General features: G+C 45.0%; 1 protein-coding gene across 1 annotated transcript in view; it reads right to left on the minus strand.

The window, feature by feature from the left end:
• Window positions 1-935: 935 nt before the first annotated feature.
• The window catches only part of PXDC1 (PX domain containing 1), a 38,746-nt gene continuing 13,072 nt past the window's right edge, over window positions 936-26,609 (minus strand). Inside the window, exons 2-5 of the mRNA XM_064279960.1 lie at window positions 15,649-15,740; window positions 14,677-14,794; window positions 5,665-5,776; window positions 936-3,053 (exon numbers count right to left, since the gene is read on the minus strand). Of these exons, the coding sequence (XP_064136030.1) occupies window positions 2,936-3,053; window positions 5,665-5,776; window positions 14,677-14,794; window positions 15,649-15,740 (440 nt within the window). The 3' untranslated portion in view covers window positions 936-2,935. The remainder of the gene's footprint in view (window positions 3,054-5,664; window positions 5,777-14,676; window positions 14,795-15,648; window positions 15,741-26,609) is intronic.

The raw sequence follows: 26,609 nt of genomic DNA on the forward strand, positions 1-26,609 counted from the left end.
CACAGAGAAATGAGGAAAACACAGTATAGTCATTTCTTCATACTGCTAACTTAATGAACTTCGTGGTGTAAAAATGCCTTCCATGAAACACCAAATGATATTTCTCGAGGTGTTTGATTTAGTTAATTACCTCTATTCCAATTTCTATATTCACGGAGCAGCTTTACTCCATTATTCGACTTTCTTCACTTGAAGGGAGTGGATACACTGGCCTTGCAATTTTGAAGTGTTCTAGTTTCTGGGTCAGTTGTTTCTATTGCAAATAAATGAACAGGCAGGCATTATGGTGTTCAGACACCTGCCTTGAAGTGGTTTAATATGAGTGTGTCCTATGGAGAGACATCTGTGCTCAGGGTTTACTATCTGTCAGACCAGAAGCAGGCCCTAGCTCATGGCAAATTTACTATCCTTTGGCGTCCCTCCTCCACTGCCTCATCCTCATCCCCACCCTTTGAAGGTGAGAAGCAGGCTGTTCTCATGCCTCTCTGGAGCAATGTGTGGGCAAGTGTGCAACATCCACACATGAGCCTGAAGCCTCTGGTGCTGATTCTCTGAACCGATGTTTAGAGTTGGGGCTGAAAACTCATGATTACTTAAGTTTCTTATTACTGCCTTTTTTTTTTCTTTTTACTAACACCTAAAAATTGGGATATTTCACATAGAAAGTCAGATTTCTGGCTTCAGTTGAAAACTGGGGGATCTGTCCACCATGGGCCACACTTCCTGAGTAGGAGCTGGCTCCGTACGCAGTGCATGCACTTGTTTGCCAGTCCCCACCACTCCACACTGCCCTGACCGTGCTGAGGCTGGTGCTCGTTATCATGTTATCACTGCACTTGAACATTTACACTCTTCTTCTTACAGTAAACAGAGCTGTATCTCTCTCTTTCAAATGCCGAAGTCATATTTTTCCAGGATAAAAAATGGAAGCCAGGGATGTGCTGATGTGTTTAATAGGAAAAGAAACACCCAAACATACTTTACAGACCTTACTGTGCACTGATAGGAAACAGCGAGGCTTCTTGAGTGAAAGCTGAGGGGGACGTTGAGGAGCCAACCATAGGTTTCACCGGGGCAGGGAAATACAGTTCAAGTAGGTGAATGAGCTGCAGAAGTGGCCATCACACCATCACAGTGGCTGAACCGCTGGGGAGAGGCACCTCTGTGGTCCATAGGTCAGAAGGGTAAGCCACCAGGCAGTAAGTGACCTGGATGGTCATTAATGAAACAGGTTGATTGATACTAATGTTAGGCCAGAAGCTCCATCCTGGTACAAAAGCAAATTTTATTCTCCAAGAAAAGAAAGACAACTGGTCAACTCTAGTCAGCCACCTAACAGTCTATTTGAAAGCAGGATCCATTAAATACCTGGAAAACCCATTGCCATCAAGTTGATTCCGACTCATAGTGACCCCTATAGGACAGAGTAGAACTGCCCCATAGAGTTTCCAAGGAGCAGCTGGTGGATTCAAACTGTCAACTTTTCGGTTAGCAGCTGAGCTCTTAACCACATGGCCACCAAGGCTCCAAAACAGCTGGAAGGAAGGAAACACAAAACCAGCAGACGTTCCATACGCTCTGCTGCTAGTCAAAGAAGCGGGTTCCTGTGGCTGCCAAAGAGGAACATGGAAAGGGGGAAAACCCAAATACCATTCCCTAGGGTGAGAATTTAACACATTTCCTAAAAAATACAACTTGACCAGAATGCTCAGGGCCGACGCCAGGAGGCCACGTGAGGTTTCCAGCCCCTCCCTGGGTGGGAACAAAAAGAACTGTACCTTTATAGGCACACACCTTAAATACATGTAAGTAGAGTAATATATTTTATTTAATTAAAATAGATTAAAAAACAGACTGTGTAAAAGAATTAGGACTCTCAATAATTTATGATTATTTACATTAGTCAGCATTGGTTGTTAGTAGATACCGTGAGAAGAGTAGCCCAGAACCAGCCCCTCGCCACGGGCAACAGGGACTCAATTCCTATGCTTCCATTCTGATTACAAAACGGCTCCACTGAACGCCTGGTGAACAGCGCTGAGGTGGACATCAGACCACTCCTCTGCACCGAAGGACGAGGAGATGCTATGAGGCTGGAAGGAACTCCTTTTCTTTGGACCCATTCTTGTAAAGAGTGTCATTAACTCTCAGTCCAAGTCGATGTGGGCACCCCCATCGCCAGGATCCCCCTCCTTATAGAATGTACTTCCAGTAGTGACTGGCCTTCTGTAAACACATCTTAAGGCTGACACAAAGCCCGGTTTCCAGACAAAAGAGGAAAAACAAAAATGAAAGCCACAAACCCCAGTTCCCAGGGAAATCCTGGATTACTTAACACTCCCTGGCTGTGCTGTCCAGAGCTTGGCAAGGCATCAAAACCTCCCTTTAAATGTTTTGTGCACTTGACATGTGAGTGAACAGTGGGGAGTAAGGGGTGGCCAGGCCAGCCCTGCTCCTCCTCAAGAAGGAACAACAACGAAAGCAGAAAGCTGGCACGGCCGGTGGAGGCGGGCCTGCAAGGGCATGCTCTTGTGGGTGTTGGCTGTGGTGATGCAGATGAGTATGTGCAGGTCCCTGGAGAGGAACAGCAGACTGGTGGTGCTGAGGAGAGAAAAGACCCCCCGAAGCAGCTGGTGGCATGGGCATGCTGTGACTAGGGCTCCTTGTGGTTGGAGTATATGCCATCAGCTGTCAACAACCAGGAATCCCGTGCATTTTCCCACAGGACACCGTGCTGTCATCCCCAGTCCCTGCCAGGCTTGTGTTTGGGTGATGCCAGTCAGCTCTGAGTAGTAGAGCCACCACCTGGGACGTCACAGGCATTGTCCCTGACCTGAGGCCAGGGGGCCGCTTTTGGCCCTTGACATCCAGCGTGGAGGGACAGCAGCAGATCAGCAATAAAGGCCTGAGGTGGGGTGAAGACTCTAATGAGCGCTCAATCTAGAATATCTGTCTCGAAGGGTACCAGGTGGTAATAGGATAGGTTGGTGACATAGGCTGCCGGGTCGTCGCCATCCTCCAGCTCTGAGGTAAACTCACTGCCATTCTCAAACCTGAAACGAGAAAGGGTGGAGTGATGGCGGGTTCATGGACCCCTGGCGAAGGGAAAGAGAGGGTAGGAGTTCAACTGTAGGATGACACTCAGGGACCCACTGCAACACTCTGTGGAGAGGCTTTCCACGACACCCTTCAGAGGGCACAGCTTTCACTGGACCAACGGACAATGGTCTTTTCAATGCATGTTCAGGAAGTGTGGAAAATAACCATGGTCATAAACTAATCAGTTGAAATAAATCCTACTGTAAAGACTGTTACAGCATCTGGTTTTTCTGCTTTAGAAACTGCTATTTATATTCATTCATTTGACCAATATTACTGAGGCCTCCGTCCACTCACTCATTCACTGATAATCCCTGTTCTCCAACCATTATCACTGAGGCCGTTGTCCATTTACTCATCCACTGATGCTCGTTTTTCTCTCTAGGGACTACTCAGTGCCAAGCACTGTCCAGGGCTCTGGGAACACAGCCTGAACCTTGAGCTTCCCGTGTGCCAGGCCCTGCAGACAGGAACAAGGATGAATAGCCATTATGATCACAGCACTCACGGCCCTAACCATGTACTTGAGACCTGTGCCCCTGGAAGCAGGAGGGTCGCAGAGGAGCTAGCCAGGGCACCGAATGCTCGAGGGAGGGCCATCCAGTAGGGAAGCCTCCACTCGGGCTGGTGTTTGATTCAGGCTCTGAAGGATGAGCAGTACTCGAACTCAGGGAGGGGAGAATGAGAGAAATGATAGAAGAATGTGTGCCCAAAATACAAGGTGACATACATACCCTCCTAGTATTGATTCCACCATGAACTAAAACTGTTTTCATTCCCTGTCCAACCCAGATCAGTTTCCTACACCAGAAAAAGACTCTGAATTTAAAAAACCCATTCCGGAGAATGAGACCCATGAAGGACATTCTCCCAGGAAGAGAGCTGAGATGGGGTTTGTTACTTCTTATTTTCCTCAACCTGAGACTCAGTCCAAACCAAGCAGAGTGTGGAGACGGGGTGGAGGCAGGCTTCCCCCACCCCAGCTGTCAGGGAGTGGGCACGGTCCTTTGAACCCACCACCTACACTGTCCCTCTTCTTGTGTCTTTCCCCAGCACCTGAATATGCCACGGACTAGCAGACAGCTGTGGACACTCCATCCCACCTGGACAGCTTGGAGTGACCACATGAACTGACGGGAATAAGGGGAGTGGGCCCCACCCCTGCATACCAAGTACACTCTGCTGGAATCCAGCTGATTTCAAACAGTGCTTCCTCTAGAGATGCAGTAGGAAATTAAAAGTACAAAAGGAGGTGATTATAGCTTTAAAATGTTTGAATACAAAGGGCCGCAGAGCGGACTCCACAGTGAGGACCAGGCCAGGGGACCCAGGCTGCTGCGGGAAGTGTGTTACTGTGGACAGAAAACCACGGTCATCCTTCCAGGCATCCCCTCTCTTGGGGACCCAACCAATACTCCAACTGCTTTTTTCTTTATAGATATTAAATCTCTTCCCCAAACCAGTGTCAGGAAGAAACAAGAGGAGGAACCATGGATGCATGGGGGAGGCACAGTCCTGCTCTGAGGCCCCAAATCGCAGACGACAGGATGGTGGGGAGGGAAGGAGAAGCTAGGGCGCTCTGGTAAATGATGTATGCTGAGGTCCCTGGTCCTCACAGCCCATCACAGCCGAAGCCCAGCACACACAGGGTCAGGGTGGGGCTGGGCACGTCTGTCCTTGAACTGTTTACTCTGCAGTGGGGGCCTGGGGTCCCAGGACACATGGCAGAGTCCTGGCTACTCCTGGCATGTGCAATCGGCACCCCACCCTGGGAGGAGGCATGCAAGCCCCTCCTGACGTAAATGCAGTGAGGGGAGGGAAAGTAGCTGACTGGAGTTCACACTACCTGGAGTCCCAGCCTGTCTGTGGCTTCGGGAGAAGCCTGGCTCCCTCCTCTGGCCACACGACCTAGCCCTGACAGCACAGGAGCTGGGCTGTGAGCCCCCATCAGCCTGAGGACCTGGCCACCCTGAGCTGACCCCTGTGCCCCCCATGCTGGTGTCTTCTCGGAGCATGTGTGTGTTAGGACCACACGCCTGTGACTGGAGGTAGGAGCAGAGCCGACAATGGTGGCTCTGGCTGCCCCGCTGCCCTCGTCAGGCCCGTTCTCCCTCACAGGGCAGGGCCTGGCCGGCCAGACTCCTCTGCCCCTATCAGCCACGTGGGGGTCTCCATGTGCCACTTCTCTCCAGCCAGGCCAGGCCTGGAGCTTAGAGGCCTAGCCTCCCCTTGGCCGGCCCAGGACACAGTGCTGGCCACAGCAACAATGTGGCCCCGGACCCAGCATGAGGCAGACCCTGGGGCCTTGGAACTCCTCCCACAGGCCTCCTCAAAGGAAGGACTCTGCTACACGAGGTTTATGAACCAAGACCTCACTGTACTCTAGGAAAGGTGAACACTTCAAATGAATATCCGAATGTGAGCAGAGATGCTCAGAGCTATGGCCACTTCTACTTTCTTCCTCCAGACCTTGAGCTCCGAGCTCCCGTAGGCAGCAAACCCAGCTCCCGCCATACCAGCACCGAGGGCCTCTTATACAGGCAGGTATTCAAATCAGGTACTCACAGGTGCTCCGCTGAGTCCACTTCCAGGTGCTGGTCCTTCCCATTTGGTATACTGTGGTCAATGACGATCGTCTCTGTATTTGCTAAACAAAAGCCGTTGGACCTCATGATTTCTGAAAATCAAAGCAGGAGGGGTTAGACTGAACTTTGGGACTCTCTCTAGAATTATCGACAGCATTCCACCTATCTCTCCAGCTTCTCCTCCACCTACTGCCCTACCCCGGCCCACACTTCCAGAGTACGCTCTGTACCCTGGAGAGCCATCCGGGAGCTCTGCCAGGCCTACAAGGGCTGCCTGCTGAGAGACACACCTCCCTCGGAAAGATGCTTTGGTTGCCCCAGGGCCTGTCACGATAGCTGGCTCTTCCCCACAGAGAAGGGGTTTCCAGCCAGGATCAAAGAGTGCTGGGCTTAGGTCTGTGAGTCTGGGTCTGTACCCCAGGACCTCACATACTAACCATGTGACTCTGGACAGTTACCCAGCCTTTCTGAGATCTGAGCCATGTCTAAATGGGGTAACAACACCAACCTCCCTGGGCTGCAGATCAAATGAAGTAAGTGTGTATTTGAAACCAGATGGGTAGCTTTCGCTTTTTTGCTTTACGTAATTCCATATACAAACTGACTTTCCAACAGGCACACATTCTGACAATTTCGAAAATCCAACAAAGAGTAGCAACTTGCAGTGCCTCCACTGGCCGTCCAGTGTTAGCACCTGATAGCAGAGGCTGGGGGTGGAAGATACGTGAGCGTGGGCAGCTGGGCCCATGGGGTGGCAGCTTGGACACTCCAGGCCCAGTCCAACAGTAAGCTCCAGGGCTTTGGGACTCAGCTTCCTCAAATGAAATGTTCAAAATTGTATTGGGTCATCTCTAAGGTCCCCCAACTCTAAAACTCTGGGTTTCATCACGTCATCTGGTCCATTTAAGAAGCGAGTGTGGCTTGACTTGCCTACAGTGACAAGGGAATGTTTCTGTGTTCTTTCTACACCTGGTGCAGCCTTTATTTACATTTCCCAAGGGACTGTGTCTGTCATTCCTCAGCAGGTCACAGATACTCCACACAGAGACCTGGCAGCCATGAAGAGCTCTCTCCTTGGCGCGAGGCTCCTAGTGATCTATCCTCTTCAACTCAGTTCTCAGTCAGCTGAGTTCCACACTCAGTTACCTTCATCTGTCCTCTCAAATCGGGCTCTCGACTTGCCTCATCTTTAAAGAGAAGCTTAAAATACAATCCAAACTCCTGGTGCGTTCTCAAACCCAAGGGATTATCACCTTCTCCTTCAGGGCCCCACACACGGGAACACAGAGCTCGAAATAGCCTCCTTCTCACCTGGCATAGCACAGAGCAGCAAGAACCTAGTTTACCGCCCAGCTTACTGGCAGCTGATGGCTTTGTTGCTTGTGGACTGTTTTATTTTAGATTTCTCTTATACTTCGTCATAATTTGGATTATTTTATTCCCACGTGTGGATCTGCATTTTTACAGGTATAATTGTTACTTCCTGCTTATGCTACAGTTTTGATTTTTCTAGGTGTCTGGTTCTCCGTTCTTTGAACTTCTCTCCATATGAAAAGAGCTAGGGAAACGACACAAAAATGAAAATAGAAAAATAGAGGATTTCTCTTCTCCCCCACAGGATTAAAATGACTCTTCATCAATCAAGATTTGCCAAGTAGTTGCTGAAATTCCACTTGACGTTGTGAGAAGGGACAGCTTATGCTTCATGCTACCCACCCGGGGCAGCCACACCCACGCATGACATCAGCGCTCACTCACCCTGTCTGCCTCTCTGTGCTCAGACCTGCCCGGCCCTCCTGCCATTAGAAACAGCAGGTATGACATTGCTGGTGATGCTCTGCAAGTCTTGAGGAGGAAAACTGAAAACCAGTGAGAGTGGGTGCTTCAAACCTTCTGGGTCAACCACTGTCTGTATTGTTCTGTGAGCTCTGACCCAGATCTATCTGCCTCAGGAAGCACCTACAGCTACTGAGCAACCTCAGCACAGCCTACTGACACCCTGACCCTTTTCTCCCACCCTTAACCAGGGAATTTTGGGGAAAAAAACCCTAAAAGTTAAAAAAAATACCGCTGCTGCAAAATGTTTCTGAATGAAGTTCTGAGGAATTACCTTCAATCAGAACCAGCTAAGCTTTCTTAAAGGTGAAATGTGAAGCGCTGGATGATGGTATCTTTACTAGCCCCAAATGCAAGCTGTGTAACAAAGTGTTCCTTAGCTGCCTATGAGAACGAAGCCACGGTGCGTGTGAGTGTGGCCGGAGCGTCTGCAAGGCCAGGTGGCCCCTGAAGACCTGTGTCGAGTGGTGAGTTACACTAAAGATGACCCCAAAGACCCGTCTGCTCCCTCCTGCAGACCAGCTCAGCTCTCAAAGGCAGCACCTGACACCACATAGCCTTGGGGCAAGCCAGGCTTTGTAGCTGGGGGTTGGCAACTACCTTCAGAACGTTCAGATCCCTTCGTAACTTGAGTTTGGAAACGGATCATCTATCGGAAACCAGACTGTCTTTTAATACATGACCAGGTACAGGCCAAGGCTTACGCAAAATCTAGTAACAGGCATATGGCTTTGATATATCTGTTCCAGCTGAAAATGGAGCACACATTCTGAAATAGTTTATATTTTTATTTGGTCACTTAAAAGAAAAAGTCCTAAACAAACTAACGTTGTCAAAACCTGAAAAAGAGAAAAGCTTTCCACTTTAGCAAGCCTCTAATGATATGCACCACCAGTTTTAGGCAAATAATCTTGCTAAACCTGGCAGTCTGTGCCCCCTTCCACCCATGGACACACAGTATCACCACCACCACCACCGGTTGCCTTTGAGTGGATTCTGATTCATGGCAACCCCATGTGTGTCAGAGTAGAAATGTGCTATATAGGGTTTTTTTTTTAATATATATATAATTTTTATTGTGCTTTAAGTGAAAGTTTACAAATCAAGTCAGTCTGTCACATATAAGCTTACTCCATACTCCCACTTACTCTCCCCCTAATGAGTCAGCCCGCTCCCTCCTTCCAGTCTCTCCTTTCATGATGATTTTGCCAGTTTCTAACCCTCTCTACCCTCCTATCTCCCCTCCAGACAGGAGATGCCAACACAACCTCAAGTGTCCACATGATACAAGTAGCTCACTCTTCGTCAGCATATCTCTCCAACCCATTGTCCAGTCCATTCCATGTCTGATGAGTTGTCTTCAGGAATGGTTCCTGCCCTGGGCCAACAGAAGGTTTGGGGACCATGACCGCCTGGATTCCTCTAGTCTCAGTCAGACCATTAAGTCTGGTCTTTTTATGAGAATTTGGGGTCTGCATCCCACTGATCTCCTGCTCCCTCAGGGGTTCTCTGTTGTGCTCCCTGTCAGGGCAGTCATCGGTTGTGGCCGGGCACCATCCAGTTCTTCTGGTCTCAGGATGATATAAGTCTCTGGTTCATGTGGCCCTTTCTGTCTCTTGGGCTCATAGTTATCGTGTGACCTTGGTGTTCTTCATTCTCCTTTGATCCAGGTGGGTTGAGACCAATTGATGCATCTTAGATGGCTGTTTGTTAGCATTTAAGACCCCAGATGCCACATTTCAAAGTGGGATGCAGAATGTTTTCATAATAGAATTATTTTGCCAATTGACTTAGAAGTCCCCTTAAGCCATAGTCCCCAAACCCCTGCCCTTGCTCCGCTGACCTTTGAAGCATTCATTTTATCCCGGGAACTTCTTTGCTTTTGGTCCAGTCCAGTTGAGCTGACCTTCCGTGTATTGAGTATTGTCCTTCCCTTCACCTAAAGTAGTTCTTATCTACTAACTAATCAGTAAATAACCCTCTTTCACCCTCCCTCCCTCCCCCCCTCGTACCCACAAAAGTATGTGTTCTTCTCAGTTTATACCATTTCTCAAGATCTTATAATAGTGGTCTTATACAATATTTGTCCTTTTGCCTCTGACTAATTTCACTCAGCATAATGCCTTCCAGGTTCCTCCATGTTATGAAATGTTTCACAGATTCCTCACTGTTCTTTATCGATGCGTAGTATTCCATTGTGTGAATATACCATAATTTATTTAACCATTCATCCGTTGAGGGACACCTTGGTTGCTTCCAGCTTTTTGCTATTGTAAACAGAGCTGCAATAAACATGGGTGTGCATATATCTGTTCGTGTAAAGGCTCTTATTTCTCCAGGGTATATTCCGAGGAGTGGGATTTCTGGGTTGTATGGTAGTTCTATTTCTAACTTTTTAAGAAAACGCCAGATAGATTTCCAAAGTGGTTGTACCATTTTATATTCCCACCAGCAGTGTATAAGAGTTCCAATCTCTTCGCAGCCTCCCCAACATATATTATTTTGTGTTTTTTGGATTAATGCCAGCCTTGTTGGAGTGAGATGGAATCTCATCGTAGTTTTAATTTGCATTTCTCTAATGGCTAATGATCGAGGGCATTTTCTCATGTATCTGTGAAATCTGTGAGCTGCCTGAATATCTTTAGTGAAGTGCGTGTTCATATCCTTTGCCCACTTCTTGATTGGGTCGTTTGTTTTTTGTGGTTGAGTTTTAACAGAATCATATAGATTTTAGAGATCAGGCGCTGGTCGGAGATGTCATAGCTGAAAATTCTTTCCCAATCTGTAGGTGGTCTTTTTACTCTTTTGGTGAGGTCTTTAGATGAGCATAGGTGTTTGATTTTTAGGAGCTCCCAGTTATCTGGTTTCTCTTTGTCATTTTTGGTAATGTTTTGTATTCTGTTTATGCCTTGTATTAGGGCTCCTAGGGTTGTCCCTATTTTTTCTTCCATGATCTTTATCGTTTTAGTCTTTATGTTTAGGTCTTTGATCCACTTGGAGTTAGTTTTTGTGCATGGTGTGAGGTATGGGTCCTGTTTCATTTTTTTGCAAAGGGATATCCAGTTATGCCAGCACCATTTGTTAAAAAGACTATCTTTTCCCCAGTTAACTGACACTGGGCCTTTGTCAAATATCAGCTGCTCATATGTGGATGGATTTGTATCTGGGTTTTCAATTCTGTTCCATTGGTCTATGTGCCTGTTGTTGTACCAGTACCAGGCTGTTTTGACTACTGTGGCTGTATAATAGGTTCTAAAATCAGGTAGAGTGAGGCCTCCTACTTTCTTCTTCTTTTTCAGTAATGCTTTACTTATCCGGGGCTTCTTTCCCTTCCATATGAAGTTGGTGATTTGTTTCTCCATCACATTAAAAAATGTCATTGGAATTTGGATCGAAGTGCATTGTATGTATAGATGGCTTTTGGTAGAATAGACATTTTTACTATGTTAAGTCTTCCTATCCCTGAGCAAGGTATGTTTTTCGACTTATGTAGGTCCTTTTTAGTTTCTTGCAGTAGTACTTTGTAGTTTTCTTTGTATTGGTCTTTTACATCTTTGGTAAGATTTATTCCTAAATATTTTATCTTCTTGGGGGCTACTGTGAATGGTATTGATTTGGTGATTTCCTCTTCGATGTTCTTTTTGTTGATGTAGAGGAATCCAAGTGATTTTTGTATGTTTATCTTATAACCTGAGACTCTGCCAAACTCTTCTATTAGTTTCAGTAGTTTTCTGAAGGATTCCTTAGGGTTTTCTGTGTATAAGATCATGTCATCTGCAAATAGGGATAATTTTACATCCTCCTTGCCAATCCGGATACCCTTATTTCTTTGTCTAGCCTAACCACTCCGGCTAGGACCGCTAGCACTATGTTGAATAAGAGCAGTGATAAAGGGCATCCTCGTCTGGTTCCTGTTCTCAAGGGAAATGCTTTCAGGCTCTCTCCATTTAGGGTGATGTTGGCTGTTGGCTTTGTATAGATGCCCTTTATTATGTTGAGGAATTTTCCTTCAATTCCTATTTTAGTGAGAGTTTTTATCATGAATGGGTGTTGGACTTTGTCAAATGCCTTTTCTGCATGAATTGATGAGATCATGTGGTTTTTATTTTTTGTTTTATTTATATGGTGGATTACATTAACGGTTTTTCTAATATTAAACCAGCCTTGCATAATTGGTATAAATCCCACTTGGTCGTGGTGGATTATTTTTTTGATATGTTGTTGAATTCTATTGGCTAGAATTTTGTTGAGGATTTTTGGATCTATGTTCATGAGGGATATAGGTCTGTAATTTTCTTTTTTTGTGGTGTCCTTACCTGGTTTTGGTATCAAGGATCTATAGGGTTTTCAGTGGTTGATTTTTCAGAAGTAGATCACCAGGCCTTTCTTCCAAGGCCCTCTGGGTCAACTTGAGCCTCCAACCTTTCAGTTAGCAGCCAAACAGGTTAACTGTTTGTACCACCCAGCGACTCATTTTGAAGAGGACTGGCCAGTTACTTTACCGAATGCCCTTGGGTTGGGTTTGTCTGATGTTTTCTCATGATTAGCGTAAGATCACGCATTTTTGGCAAGAATATCACAGAAATGATGTCATGTCCTCCTCAGCGCATCATACCTCGGCATCTGTTAGAGCTAAGTGCTTTTTTCTCTTTTTAAACTTTGGACAGCTGCTAATTTATACAGCTTTTTCATGACACACTAAGGATCATGTCAATACTGTGTCGACACGTCTTACTACTAGGATGTGGGCCTTGATCACTTGGCTCAGGCGGTTTCGGCACTGTAAGCTCAGTATCTTTCCCTATAGTTAATAAACATCTGGGGGAGATCCTGTTTCTTCTCAAACTTTCGTCCACTCATCTTAGCATCCACCAGTGGGTCTTTGCTGCTACTGCTGTCACTGCAGCGTCTGCCTAATGGCGATTCCCTGTGTTCTAACCGTAGCCACTGTCTCTTCACTTCACTAATATACAGGCTCATGTTTTTCAGCAAACATTTACTCTCAGGACTCAAAGCACTCATAGGACAGCTTCCCTCCCTTACCAACCCTCTCCCCCACTGTACTGTCAGGGCACCCCAGGAATAGGACAAAATCCAAAACAATGCCTTGTCATTGACTGGCTAACTGGGCTGTCCCTGTAGAGGAAAAATTAAGGTTGAGACTGGACAGTTGCTCCATGGATGAAAAATAAAACTGTAATTCATTTCTGGGTCCCTCAAACCAGAATGATCAGGCTGTGTGTCCAAGCTTGACCAGTCCAAGTAGCCAGCCAAAGAGTGCGGTTTACACTTCCTTTTACACCACACAGACACAGGCCACAATGGAGGAAACTTTAAACTTTTGTCTTATTAGATTTGATGAGCATTTTGGTTAACATGGAGCAATCACATTAAAGGTTGCATCAGTCCAAAGCATAAACCAGAGGCCACAGGGCTCCCAATTGTCCTTGACATGGCTCCATGGTGTTGAAATGGTTCTCTTGGCACCAGTCTGCCATCTGGCACCTCGCAGCAACCCTGTAGGACAGAGTAGAACTGCTACATAGGGTTTCCAAGGAGCACCTGGGGGATTAGAGCTGCCAACTTCTTGGTTAGCAGCGGTAGCTTTTAACCACTATGCCACCAGGGTTTCCATCTGGCACCTAGCGCCATCTAATGAAGCCTCAGACTGTAATCCATGAAAGAGAAGAAAAAGCCTTCAGAGCCTCAATCCATCCTGAGCACAGGGCCCCATCAGCTGCCGTGTCAGTGCCATAAAAAAAAAAAAAAATTTTTTTTTTTTTTTAATGGCCTTCCCTAAATGTCACTTCAGGGCACAAGAGGGCACAAAGGTACTTGAAGGGGCCGCTGTGAGTTGCAGCAGTGGCCCAGGGAGCTCCCAGTAATGGATGGAATTCACCAGGAGTATAGGCGAGTGGCCAGTGGGGCACTGCCAGAGCCAGGGCTGGGGAGACTGAGGGTCTGGAGTGGAGGGTGCTATGGGCAACAAAGGCAAAGAGCCAGACTCTGACCCACCCAGGACAAGTCAGGTGCTTGGACTTTACTGAGGGTAAGGTTGGAAGTTTGCAGGTCTTAAGAAAATGACTGCATGTATACAGTCAGAGTTTGGCGTCAGTGTGTAGATTTTATTCTGGGGAAAGCAGAGGCTGATAAAGACCTGTGGTGATGCCCGGCGGCTCCAGAGTCTGCAGCTCAGACCTTGGGGACCCACAATCCACACACACCAAATACGGGAGGGGAACTGAATGATACAACTTGCTCACATGGGAACTATTTTTTCAGAGGTACTTAGGTGCTACCATGGGTATTATTCTCATTAAAAAGCATTCCCGGATTTACCACAGTTCCTTGTCTCCAAGTTTTCCTTCATTCGATGAATAACAAAAGTACAACTTAGATCACGGGGACTCTCTCCCTTACACGCACACTATTATTTTATGTCAGGAAGCACCTGTTTAGACAGAGTGAGGGACTGGCTAACGTGGGAGCAAAGATGGAAGGACTGGGACTCTTCACACGGAGAGTCCCCAAGACCAGGAGGAGACACCCCGATGAGTCAGGGAACTGAAGCCCTAGAAAGGAGGCAAGAGGCCACAGCCTGCCACCATTTGTTAGCCACTGCCAGAAGCTCCGCTGTAGGACAATGTTCTACGCTGAGCCCAAACTGGCCTGCTGCAATGTGTACCCCAGTCAGCACCTGCTCCTGGGCGTCACAGAATGGGTCCTTCAGTGCTAGAAGGCATAGGCCTGTGTTAATGACGGCAACATCCAAACCGTGCTTCCCTTGTCATCCTGGCTGCCTCCAAACCAAGAACCAAATCCAAAGCCAGATTACACTAACAGCTTCATTTTTGCAGGCTACGCTTATTGACTGCAGCAGTTTGCTTGAAAATGTCTCGTTTATGTTTTTATCATTATACTATTTAAGTTCCACTTCATGCATCACATAAACTCCTCAGGAAGTAGGAGGAGTATAAACTGCAGGTCAGTACGCACAGAATATACCGCTCAATAAAAACTTTCCCTATTCTGCTGAACTGCTTTTCTGGATCCCAAGGGTAGGAGTGCCCAGCCACAGAAGACAACAAACCAGAGGAGTTCTGGGAAACCAGCCTCCAACGGCATTACCTTCCCAGGCCATCACTGCAGCTCTTACCTGATATCTTCACTGGACTCTGAAAGCTGGGCTGAATTTTGTGGACATTATCATTTTTTAACACTTGATCCAGAGGAGATCTTTCAAAGAAGGTGAGCACAACTTCTGACCTGGAGTACTGGGAAGAAAAACATTCATTTCCAGAAATTAATACCTCCCACGAGTTGGCACCGTCTGTACGCACAGAGGAGGATGCTGCCAGAGAGGCAGAGTGTAAGCAGCCTGGCATCAAGGTGCCTGGCACTGAGCTGCTCTGCAGGGCTGACCTCGGCCAGGCTGCCATCACGGCACTCTCAATTTACTGATGATCCTGCTGCCTCATGTGGCCAACGTGCAAGGCCTTGAGGCAGGATGTGGTTAACAGAAATAGCATCCACTGTTTTCTGGGTGCTTTGCATGTGCCAGGCGTTTGATACACACAGTCTCCCTTTGTCTTCACTGTGAATATAAGCTGGGTCTACTCTCCCCATTTATACATGAGGAAATGGAAGCCCAAAGGAGCTAGGTAGGTCTGCCTGACACCCAGCCCAGGTTCCTGATACGACTCAATACAAGCTCACAAACCTCCTCTGAAAAGGAGCTGGTGGACAAGTCCACAGCAGCCTTGCCCACCAGGTTGGTGCAAACACTGTGGCTCTGGGTACCTGTTCTAGAATCCCCTCAGCAAGGGCAGCCTGAGCAGATCTAAAAAACCAAAGATCACTGAGGCCAGAGAGGACCCAGGTCCCTTCATTCTCAATGCCTCCTTGGGCTGCTCCCTAGAGGAAAAAAAAAAAAAGAGGCATGGGAGCCCACAGAATCTTCCTTTCCTCTGATCCTGTACCCCTTCCCCACTCCCTGTTAATCCCAGGGAGGGAGCAGAGTGAACATGCGAGAAGCAGAAGGCAGGCCGGCTGGGAGGATGGATGGGTCCTAACTCTGCAAGATGGCAGGACACCTACCACCTCCTGCCCCAGCCCCGGTCATACTCACTTTACACGGCATGCTGATGATCGCCTTGAGAAGCTTCTCCACCTCATTAAGCCTTGTCTCAATGTCATGGGCATCCTTAATGGCAACCAGCCCTAGATTGGGGGCAGGAAGGCCACAGTCAGAAGAGGAAACCAGCAAATGTACTCGCAAATTAAGTACAAAACAGCAGTCAGCCCACGACAGGGTACCGTTCCCGTGTCACCCTCCACGGTGAGGGGTGGAGGAATAGGTGCTCAGAGCCCTATCTCAAAACTCCTGCTGTAACCTCATGCTAAGTTCCAACCACCCAACGCGTGGTTTACATCTGTGCTAGGGTCAGTGTCGTCGATCCGAAAAGGAGTCACCTGCCCAGCTGGAAGCAGTGGAGCGAGGGCCAGGGAGGGGCTGGCCCAGGATGCACCTGTGCCCACAAGGGGCCCTGCTAGCCATGACTGACCACCCGCAAGGTCCATGCAGTGGAGGCCCACTGAGCCCAGTCATGTAAGTGCCGTGTTTGGGAGGAAAAGTGATCAGATCTTTGCCCAAGGAAAACCAAAGTGGTCATGAGTCATGGAGCTTCCCAGGAATCTGAGCCTCTTTGCTGCTGTGGTTCCCAAAAGTCCTGAGAGGCTGCAGATGTGGTAGCTGTAATGCTTATGTACAACCCCACTGCTCTACCACACTCCAAAGGAAAGGAGGGGACCACTTCTCCCCCTTCCTCCCCAGACTGTCCTGCTCCCACCACCCTGTTCTATGTGGGGGTGGGGGGAGGGGGTGGCAGGGAAAAGAAGAAAGAAAATTCCCAAGTGCCAGGTTCTCAAGATGCCTCTTCCCCAAGCCCTGAATTCCCTGATCAGAATTCCTAACATTTAAAACCCTGCTAAATGCATGCTGCATTCGGCATCAAAATCATCGGATCCTCTGCTTGCTACAAGGAAGTCTATAGAGAAAAAAGAGATAAATTCAAAATTCTCTGGTTTTTTTTTTTTTTTTTTAAGAGAAGACAATCCAAGGGTAACAATTTGTGAGGTCAATATACTCTGTTCTGTGGCAATCTTTTAGGGCTGCCAGATTTAGCAAATAAAAATACAGGATGCCTAGTTAAATCTAAATGAGATAAACAATGACTAATTTTAGTATAACTCTGTCTCATGCAATATTTGGGACAGACTTATACTGAAAAGCTACTCATTGCTTACCTGAAATTCAAATTTACCTAGGTGTTTATTCTACCTTTGTGACCCATTTCCAGAATAAAGTAGAGAAAGGCAGAAGTACCCAATCAGACCTCTGGGAACAAGATCAGAATTCAGCTTGGCCTACAGACCCTTCCCAATCTGACCCAGCCCACCCTGCCAGCTGTGTGTCTGTGGAACTCCCCACACCTTTCATGCCAACCACCCAGAACAGACTCACACTCCCGGACACAGCCCTCCACTTGCCTCGCACTGCACTCTGTCTCGAGAAAAACTGTTTCCACAGGCCTCCCCCATCTCAAGACCCCGCCAGCCTTTAGGAACCAGACAAACGTCATCTGCTCCGTGAAGCCCTCTCACACTTGAACTCCATACTACAGACTTTGAATGGGGCTCTGCCTCTGGGCCCTGAAAAACCCCACCCTACCTCCCACTGAGAGGCATTTGCAGGCCCAGCTGACCTGCAGGTCTCCCCCAGTAACCTCTGAGACCCTGAGGGCAGGAGCATGGTGGTTCATCTTTCTGTTCTCAGCAACCAGCAGATGCCGGCATGTGTAAGGGATTCAGCGTCTGCTGGCTGTTTATGACAGAATAAAATTGCATGAGAGAGAACCAAAATCAGCACTGTTACCCTCCTCACAGTCCATGAGTCCCTGGGTGCCCCTCAGGTTCATCCTGGGCAGAACCTTCCTGCCAGTGAGCTTCTGGGCCTAGGGGGCACTGGAGAGAGTGGCCCTAGGGTGGGGCAGTGCCACCATCACTGAGCACCCCCTCACCTGTTTCTGTTTTCTGAATGGAAGCTGAACAGTACCAGATGCTGCAGCGTCAACTGTGACTGACAGCGACCCCATGCAGAACTGTGCTCCATAGGGTTTTCAAAGGCTGATTTTCCTCATGTACACTGCCAGGCCTTTCTTCCAAGGTGCCTCTGGGTAAATCATTTTTTTCTTTTTAAATTTTTATTGTGATTTAAGTGAAAGTTTACAAATCAAGTCCATCTCTCACAAAAAAACTTACATACACCTTGCTAGATATCCCAATTTTGTCTCCCCCTAATGAGACAGCCCACTCCCTACCTCCACTCTCTTTTCGTGTCCATTTCGTCAGCTTCTAACCCCCTCTACCCTCTCATCTCCCCTCCAGGCAGGAGATGCCAACATAGTCTCAAGTGTCCACCTGATCCAAGCAGCTCACTCCTCACCAGCACCCCACTCCAACCCATTGTCCAGTCCAGTCCATGTCTGAAGAGTTGGCTTCGGGAATGGTTCCTGTCCTGGGCTAACAGAAGGTCCGAGGGCCATGACCACCGGGGTCCTTCTAGTCTCAGTCAGAACATTAAGTCTGGTCTTTTTACGAGAATTTGGGGTCTGCCTCCCACTGCTCTCCAGCTCCTTCAGGTGTTCTCTCTTGTATTCCCTCCCAGGCAGTCATCTGTTGTAGCCGGGCACCATCTAGTTCCTCTAGTCTCAGGCTGAAGTAGTCTCTGGTTCATGTGGCCCTTTCTGTCTCTTGAACTTGTAATTACATTGTGTCCTTGGTATTCATCATTCTCCTTTGCTCCAGGTGGGTTGAGACCAATTGATGCATCTTAGATGGTGGCTTGCTAGCATTTAAGACCCCAGACGCCACTCTCCAAAGTAGGATGCAGAATGTTTTCTTAATAGATTTTATTATGCCAACTGACTTAGATGTCCCCTGAAACCACGGTCCCCAAACCCCCGTCCCTGCTATGCTGGCCTTTGAAGCATTCAGTTTATTCAGGAAACTTCTTTGCTTTTGGTTTAGTCCAGTTGTGCTGACCTCTCCTGTACTGTGTGTTGTCTTTCCCTTTACCTAAAGCAGTTCTTATCTACTGTCTAATTAGTGACTACCCCTTTCCCAACCCCTTCCACCCCCCTCTCGTAAACATCAAAGAATATTTTCTTCTCTGTTTAAACTATTTCTCAAGTTCTTGTAATAGTGGTCTTATATAATATTTGTCCTTTTGCAACTAATTTCACTCAGCATAATGCCTTCCAGATTCCTCCATGTTATGAAATGTTTCACAGATTCATCACTGTTCTTTATTGATGCATAGTATTCCATTGTGTGAATATATCATAATTTATTAATCCATTCATGCGTTGATGGGCACCTTGGTTGCTTCCAACTTTTTGCTATTGTAAACAGTGCTGCAATAAACATGGGTGTGCATATATCTGTTCTTGTAAAGGCCTTATTTCTCTAGGATATATTCCAAGGAGTGGGATTGCTGGATCATATGGCAGTTCTATTTCTAGCTTTTTAGGGAGGTGCCAAATCGATTTCCAAAGTGGCTGTACCATTTTACATTACCACCAGCAGTTGTACAAGTGTTCCAATCCCTCTACAACCTCTCAAACGTTTATTATTTTGTGTTTTTTGGATTAATGCCAGCCTTGTTGGAGTGAGATGGAGTCTCATTGTGGTTTTGATTTGCATTTCTGGTTTTAATGGCTAATTATCTAGAGCATTTCCTCATGTATCTGCCAGCTACCTGAATGTCTTCTTTAGTGAAGTGTCTATTCATATCTTTTGCCCATTTTTTAATTGGGTTATTTGTCTTTTTGTAGTTGAGTTTTTACAGTATCACGTACATTTTAGAGATCAGGCGCTGATCAGAAACATTATAGCTAAAAACTTTTTCCCAGTCTGTAGGTAATCTTTTTACTCTTTTGGTGAAGTCTTTGGATGAGCATAGGTGTTTGATTTTCAGGAGCTCCCAGTTATCTACTTTTTATTCTGCGTTGTCAGTGATCTTTTGTATACTGTTTAGACCGTGTATTAGGGCTCCTAATGTTGTCCCTATTTTTTCTTCCATCATCTTTACTGTTTTAGATTTTATATTTAGGTCTTTGATCCATTTTGAGCTCATTTTTGTGCATGGTGTGAGGTATGCATCTTGTTTCATTTTTTTGCAGGTGGATATCCAGTGATGCCAACACCATTTGTTAAAAAGACTGTCTTTTCCCTATTTAACTGCGTTGGGGCCTTTGTCAAATATCAACTGCTCATATATGGATGCATTTATGTCTGGATTCTCAATTCTGTTCCATTGGTCTATGCATCTATTAGTGTATCAGTGCCAGGCTGTTTTGACTACTGTGGCAATTCCGACTCACAGCGGTATAAAAAAAAAAAAAAACTAACAGGTTCTAAAATCAGGTAGAGTGGGGCCTCCCACTTTGTTCTTCTTTTTCAGTAATGCTTTACTCATCTGGGGCCTCTTTCCCTTCCATACGAAATCGGTGATTTGTTTCTCCACCTCATTAAAAAATGTCATTGGGATTTGGATCAGAATTACATTGAATCTATAGATCGCTTTTGGTAGAATCGACATTTTTATAACGTTAAGGTCTTCCTATCCATGAGCAAGGTATGTTTTTCCACTTATGTAGGTCTCTTTTGGTCTCTTGCAGTAGTGTCTTATAGTTTTCTTTGTATAGGTCTTTTACATCTCTGGTAGGATTTATTCCTAAGTATTTTATCTTCTTGGGGGCTACTGTAAATGGTATTGATTTGGTGATTTCCTCTTCAATGTTCGTTTTGTTGGTGTAGAGGAATCCAACTGATTTTTGCTTGTTTACCTTGTATCACAATACTCTGCTGAACTCTTCTATCAGTTTTAGTAGTTCTCTGGAGGATCCCTTAGGGTTTTTTGTGTATAAGATCATGTCATCTACAAGTAGAGATACTTTACTTCTTCCTTGCCAATCTGGATGCCCTTTATTTCTTTATCTAGCCTAATTGCTCTGGCTAGGACCTCCAGCATAATGCTGAAGAAGAGCAGTGATAAAGGGCATCCTTTTCTGGTTCCCAAGCTCAAGGGGAATGCTTTCAGACTCTCATCATTTACGATGATATTGGCTGTTGGCTTTGCATAAATGCCCTTTATTATGTTGAGAAATTTTCCTTCTATTCCTATTTTGCTGAGAGTTTTTATCATAAACGGGTGTTGAACTTTGTCAAGTGCCTTTTCTGCATCAATTGATAAAATCATGTGATTCTTGTCTTTGTTTTAGTCATACGATAGATGACATTAATCTTTTTTCTAATGTTGAACCATCCTTGCATACCTGGTATGAATCCCACTTCGTCATGGTGAATTATTTTTTTGATATGTTGCTGAATTCTATTGGTTAGAATTTTGTTGAGGACTTTTGCACCTAAGTTCATGAGGGATATAGCTCTGTAATTTTCTTTTTTTGTGATGTCTTTACCTGGTTTTGGTATCAGGGATATGCTGGCTTCATAGAATGAGTTTGAGAGTATTCCACCCTTTTCTATGCTCTGAAATACCTTTAGTAGTAGTGGTGTTAACTCTTCTCTGAAAGTTTGGTAGAACTCTGCAGTGAAGCCTTCCAGGCCAGGGTTTTTTTTTTGTTGGGAGTTTTTTGATTACCTTTTCAATCTCTTCTTTTGTTATGGGTCTATTTAGTTGTTCTACCTCTGTTTGTGTTAGTTTAGGAAGGTAGTGTGTTTCTAAGAGTTCATCTATTTCTTCTAGGCTTTCAAATTTGTTAGAGTACAATTTTTCATAGTAATCTGATATGATTCTTTTAATTTCATTTGGGTCTGTTGTAATATCACCCACCTCATTTCTTATTTGGGTTATTTTCTTCCTCTCCTGTTTTTCTTTTGTCAATTTGGCCAGTGGTTTATCAATTTTGTTGATTTTTTTCAAAGAACCGGCTTTTGGTCTTATTAATTCTTTCATTGTTTTTCTGTTTTCTATTTCATTTAGTTCTGCTTTAATTTTTATTATTTGTTTTCTTCTGGTGTTTTGGATTCTGCTAAGGGTTGCTTTATGACCTAATATGTGGTCTATTCTAGAGAATGTTCCATGTGCACTAGAAAAGAGTATACTTGGCTGCTGTTGGGTGGTTGATTGTGGCATTTAGATCTTCTGTGTCTTTACTGAGCTTCTTTCTGGATGTCCTGTCCTGCACCGAAAGTGGTGTGTTGAAGTCTCCAATTATTATTATGGAGCTGTCTATCTCACTTTTCAGTGCTGAAAGAGTTTGTTTTATGTATCTTGCAGCTCTGTCATTGGGTGCATAAATATTTAATATGGTTATATCTTCTTGGTATATTGTTCCTTTAATCCTTATATAGTGTCCATCCTTATCCTTTATGATGGATTTAACTTTAAAGTCTATTTTGTCAGAATTTAATGTTGCCATTCCTGCTCCTTTTTGATTGCTGTTTGCTTCATATATTTTTTGCCATCCTTTGAGTTTTAGCTTGTTTTTGTCTCTAAGGTGTGTAGCTTGTAGGCAGCATATAGACAGATAGCGTTTTTTCAATCCATTCTGCCACTCTCTGTCTCTTTTTTAGTGCATTTAGTCCATTTACATTCAGGGTAAGTATGGATAGGTATGAATTTAGTGCTATCATTTTGATGTCTTTTTTTGTGCGTTGTTGACAGTTTCTTTTTCCCACTTAATTTTATGTGCTAAGTAGATTACCTTTATATATTGTCCTTCCTCATATTCATTGTTGATTTTGTTTCTGCTGAGTTTCTTTTTTTTTCTTGTATTTTATTTTGATGTGTAGGATAGTTTGTCTCCTCGGTGGTTTACCTTATTATTTACCCCTATTTTTCCAAATTTAAAACTAACCTTTCTTTCTTTGTATCACCTTGTCTTCATCTCCATATGGAAGATCTATGACTACATTTCTCAGTCCCTCTTTATTGTTTTAATGTTGTCTTCTTTTACATGGTAACATCGCTGTTTCCCTGTTTTGAACGTTTTTTCATCTTGATTAGTTCTTGTGATTTCCCTGTCTGGGTTGACTTCTGATTGTTTGCCCAGTGTTCTAGTCTTGGGTTGCTACCTGATATTATTGATTTTCTAACCAAAGAACTTCCTTTAGTATTTCTTATAGTTTTGGTTTGGTTTTTATGAATTCCCTAAACTTCTGTTTATCTGGAAATGTCCTAATTTCACCTTCATATTTGAGAGAAAGTTTTGCTGGATATAAGATTCTTGGCTGGCAATTTTTTTCCTTCAATTTTTTTATATCAGTCATCCCATTGCCTTCTTGCCTGCATGGTTTCTGCCAAGTAGTCCGAGCTTATTCTTATTGACTCTCCTTTGTAGGTGACTTTTCATTTATCCCTAGCTGCTCTTAAAATTGTCTTTAGTTTTGGCAAGTTTGATTATAATATGTCTTGGTTACTTTCTTTTAAAATCTACTTTTTGTGGAGTTTGATGAGCATCTTGGATGGATATCTTCTCATCTTTCAAGATATCAGGGAAGTTTTCTGCCAATCAATCTTCAACAGTTCTCTCTGTATTTTCTGTTATCCCTCTCTGTTCTGGTACTCCAATCACTCACAGATTATTTGTCTTGATAGAGTCCCACATAATTCTTAAGGTTTCTTCATTTTTTGTTAAGTCTTTTTTCTGATTTTTTTTCAAATATATTAGTGCCGAGTGATTTATGTTCGAGTTCAGAAATTCTGCCTTCCACTTCCTCAATTCAGCTCCTCTGACTTTCTACTGAGTTGTCTACTTCTGTAATTTTATTTTTAATCTTCTGAATTTCTGATTGCTGTTTGTCTATGGATTTTTCCAGGTCATTAAATTTTTCATTATGTTCCTGAATAATCTTTTTAATTTCTTCAATTGTTTTATCTGTGGGTTCCTTGGCTTGTTCTGCATATTGCCTCATTTCCTTCCTGATGTCCTGAAGGGTTCTGTATATTAATCTTTTGTATTCTGCCTCTGGTAATTCCAAGAAGGCACTTTCATTTAGAAGATCCCTTGATTCTCTGTTCTGAGAGCTTGTTGAGGCAATCATGGTCTGATTATGTGACTTGATATTGACTGTTGTCTCCGAGCCATCTGTAAGTTATTGTATTAGTTTATTTTATGTTTGCTTACTGTGTTGTAGCTTCTTGCTTTGTTTTGTTTTGATATGCCCAAATGGGTTGTTTGAGTGAGCTAGCTTGATTATTTTTGCCTTTGGAGCTCTGGTGTCCTGTCCCCAGATGGCTAGAGCTGATATCAGGTACATAACTCTAGGAGTCCATTCATTTTTCTTGTATGAATTCAGCTCAGGTGTCCAGATAGTTGATCATCAAGTGTGTGGTACAGGCTCTGTCCTACAGTCTTAGAGGGGCAGGGGTGATTGGTGTAGGTACCGGTTATCTGGTTGCAGCAGGGGGTCACATTCTGAACAAGGCAGGGGGCTGAGAATCATCCCCCACATGTCTCTGAGGAAAGTGTGTCCCTGTTCCCTACAGCATACAGGTGAGTGGGTTCTGCAGGCAGACCGTGGGCACCCAGTGTTTTTGGTTGTAAGGACTGGGAGGTACCAGTCAGTTATCCCTGGACCCCTGTTGTGGGTGGCTGGGTGACCTGAGTGGAGCCACCAGTCCTTAGGCCCCTGATGTGGGTAGGTGAGGACCCTGTTTAGTAGGCAAAGCAATGTCAAACATCAAACACCCACTTCTCCCCCACACAGCTGAAACGGTTGGAGTCTGCCAACAAGGGCCTATTCTCCTGAAATAGGCCCACACAGGTCCATGCGGAGGGGAAAGGCACTTAAAGTCCATGGACTGTTTACACCTGGACAGGAGCTGCTTCTGTCCAGAGTTCCCCTGGTTAGTGGAGTTGGCAAATTATCTTTTCCCCCAATTGCAAATTTATTTCTTCTCCAAGGCTGGGAGGATGGCTCTAGATGCTCAACAGGACCTATCTGAGGCCCAGGAAAATCAACCACTGAAGCCAGCTTGAGGGGGAGGGCGGAAAAAATATACACAAGTACTTAGCTTTTGCTGAGAGCACCATTCTTCTCTGGTTCTGGAGGTGTCAGTAGGCTGTGTGGCTGGCTGCTTCTCCCTGAGGAAACTGCAGCCGAATGCTAGTACCAGCCCACCACCACTGCTCCTGGGAACGGTGCCCGAGGTCTCCCCATGATTCAGGTCCAGTAACTCCTCTCCGCTTCTGATCTGTCTCTTCCTCCCCCCACCCCTGTTTGTTTTCTAAGCTTGCCTTTGATGTTCAGGGCTCCTACCTTATCATAAATATACTTGTTTCACTTGTTTTTTTGGGTATTTGTCGTAAGAGGGCTTGCTGGAAGTGTCTGTCTATTCCACCGCCTTGGCTCTGCCTCCGGGTAAATCATTTTTTTTTTGTCATTGTGATAAATGTATCTATCACACAACTTTTGCCAGTTCAACTTTTTACAAGTGTACAACTTATTGACAGCAATTACCATTATTGGCTGTGCAACCCTACCCTTAATCAATGCAATATTTTCATCACTGTAAAGCCCCCCCCCCTCCCTCACACCCCTGGTAACCACCAATAAACTTTGGTCTCTATACATTTGCCTTTTCTTGTTTTTGTATATAAGTGGGGTCATACAATATTTGCTCTTTTGTGACTGACTTATTTCACTTAGCACAATGTCTTACAGCTCCATCCATACTGTAGTGTGTACCAAGGCTGCATTTCTCCTACTGGCTGAATAGTATTCCATTGTATATGTCACATGTTATTCAACTATCTGTTGATGAGCACTTACGTTGTTTCCACCTTTGGCTGTTGTGAATAGTGCTGCAGTGAAGATTGGTGTACAAGTCTCTGTTGAGTCTCTGCTTTCAAGTCTTTCGGATATTAAATCTTTTGGCTTTTATATTCCAAATATTGTTACATGCACAAGGTTTTTGTTTCACTTAGTTTAACTACCCATAAGCGTAGTGATAAAAATTGCAGGTGGGTAAAATGGTTGTGAATTTGCATAGTTACAGGAACAGTAAACCAGATCAAAGACCTCCTTTGAGGCTGTGATTCCACACACTGGCCAGCAGGGGGAGCGAGCACTCCGTGAAAGCCGCAAGACTTAGTTCACTGAGGATGGCACCAGAGAGAAATGTGGAGTTGATTTCAACTTGTAGTGACCCCATGTGACGAAGTAGAATTGCCCCATAGGGTTTTCTTGGCTGTAATCATTATGGAAGCAAATCTCCAAGTCTTTCCCCATAGAGCCACTGGGTAAGTCTGAACTACTTGTGACAATGGTCTGCCAACCACATGAAGTTCTTCTCTCAGGAAGCTGACTCCAGACACTTCACAGCCCCCAGAAATTTTTCTTATTTCTGATAAAGTATAATCACGAGTATGACTTCAACTTTTTAAATTTCACTGTACACAATTTGTGATGTGATGATTTTCCCCAGATTTGGCCCAAACACTTCAGAATTTGAAAGCAAAAAATTGGCAACACCATTAAGTATAAATTTCAGTGAGCCAATTTTACACACAATTGTGGGTGAAAAATCAGCCTTGAGCAGAGAAGACACCCTTCCTTCCTAAGCCAGCTCAGCCTGGAAAACTGAGAACACAAAATGTGTCTGTTAGTTTCAGAATTCGCTTCCTTATGCAAACACAAACATCTGATTTATTCTTGGAACCCAAACTGAACATGTTATCAGAGTGAACAGACAAAAACAAGCCTAGAGTCCTAATCTCACAAGAGCAGGTCCAAAGTCCCACAGGCAGTAAGAGAGGCTCTGGGCTAAACATTGCTGCTCACCATCCCCGGCCTCCACCTCTGTGGACTTTGGAGCTCAGAATCTAACTTGAGTACTTTCTGCTGCTACCCTGGAAATAAAGGCAAGATGCTCTGTGTTCAATCCTGAAAGAAGACAATTCTTTTCGAAATGCATTAAGGAACACTTATTACCCACAGAACAGGCTTCTGGAAAGAAAGCTTTCTGACTCACACACAATAGGCAGCCTAGAGACATTCTCT

The sequence above is a fragment of the Loxodonta africana genome, chromosome 1 (genome assembly GCF_030014295.1).
Source record: "Loxodonta africana isolate mLoxAfr1 chromosome 1, mLoxAfr1.hap2, whole genome shotgun sequence".
Taxonomy (NCBI): Eukaryota; Metazoa; Chordata; class Mammalia; order Proboscidea; family Elephantidae; genus Loxodonta; species Loxodonta africana.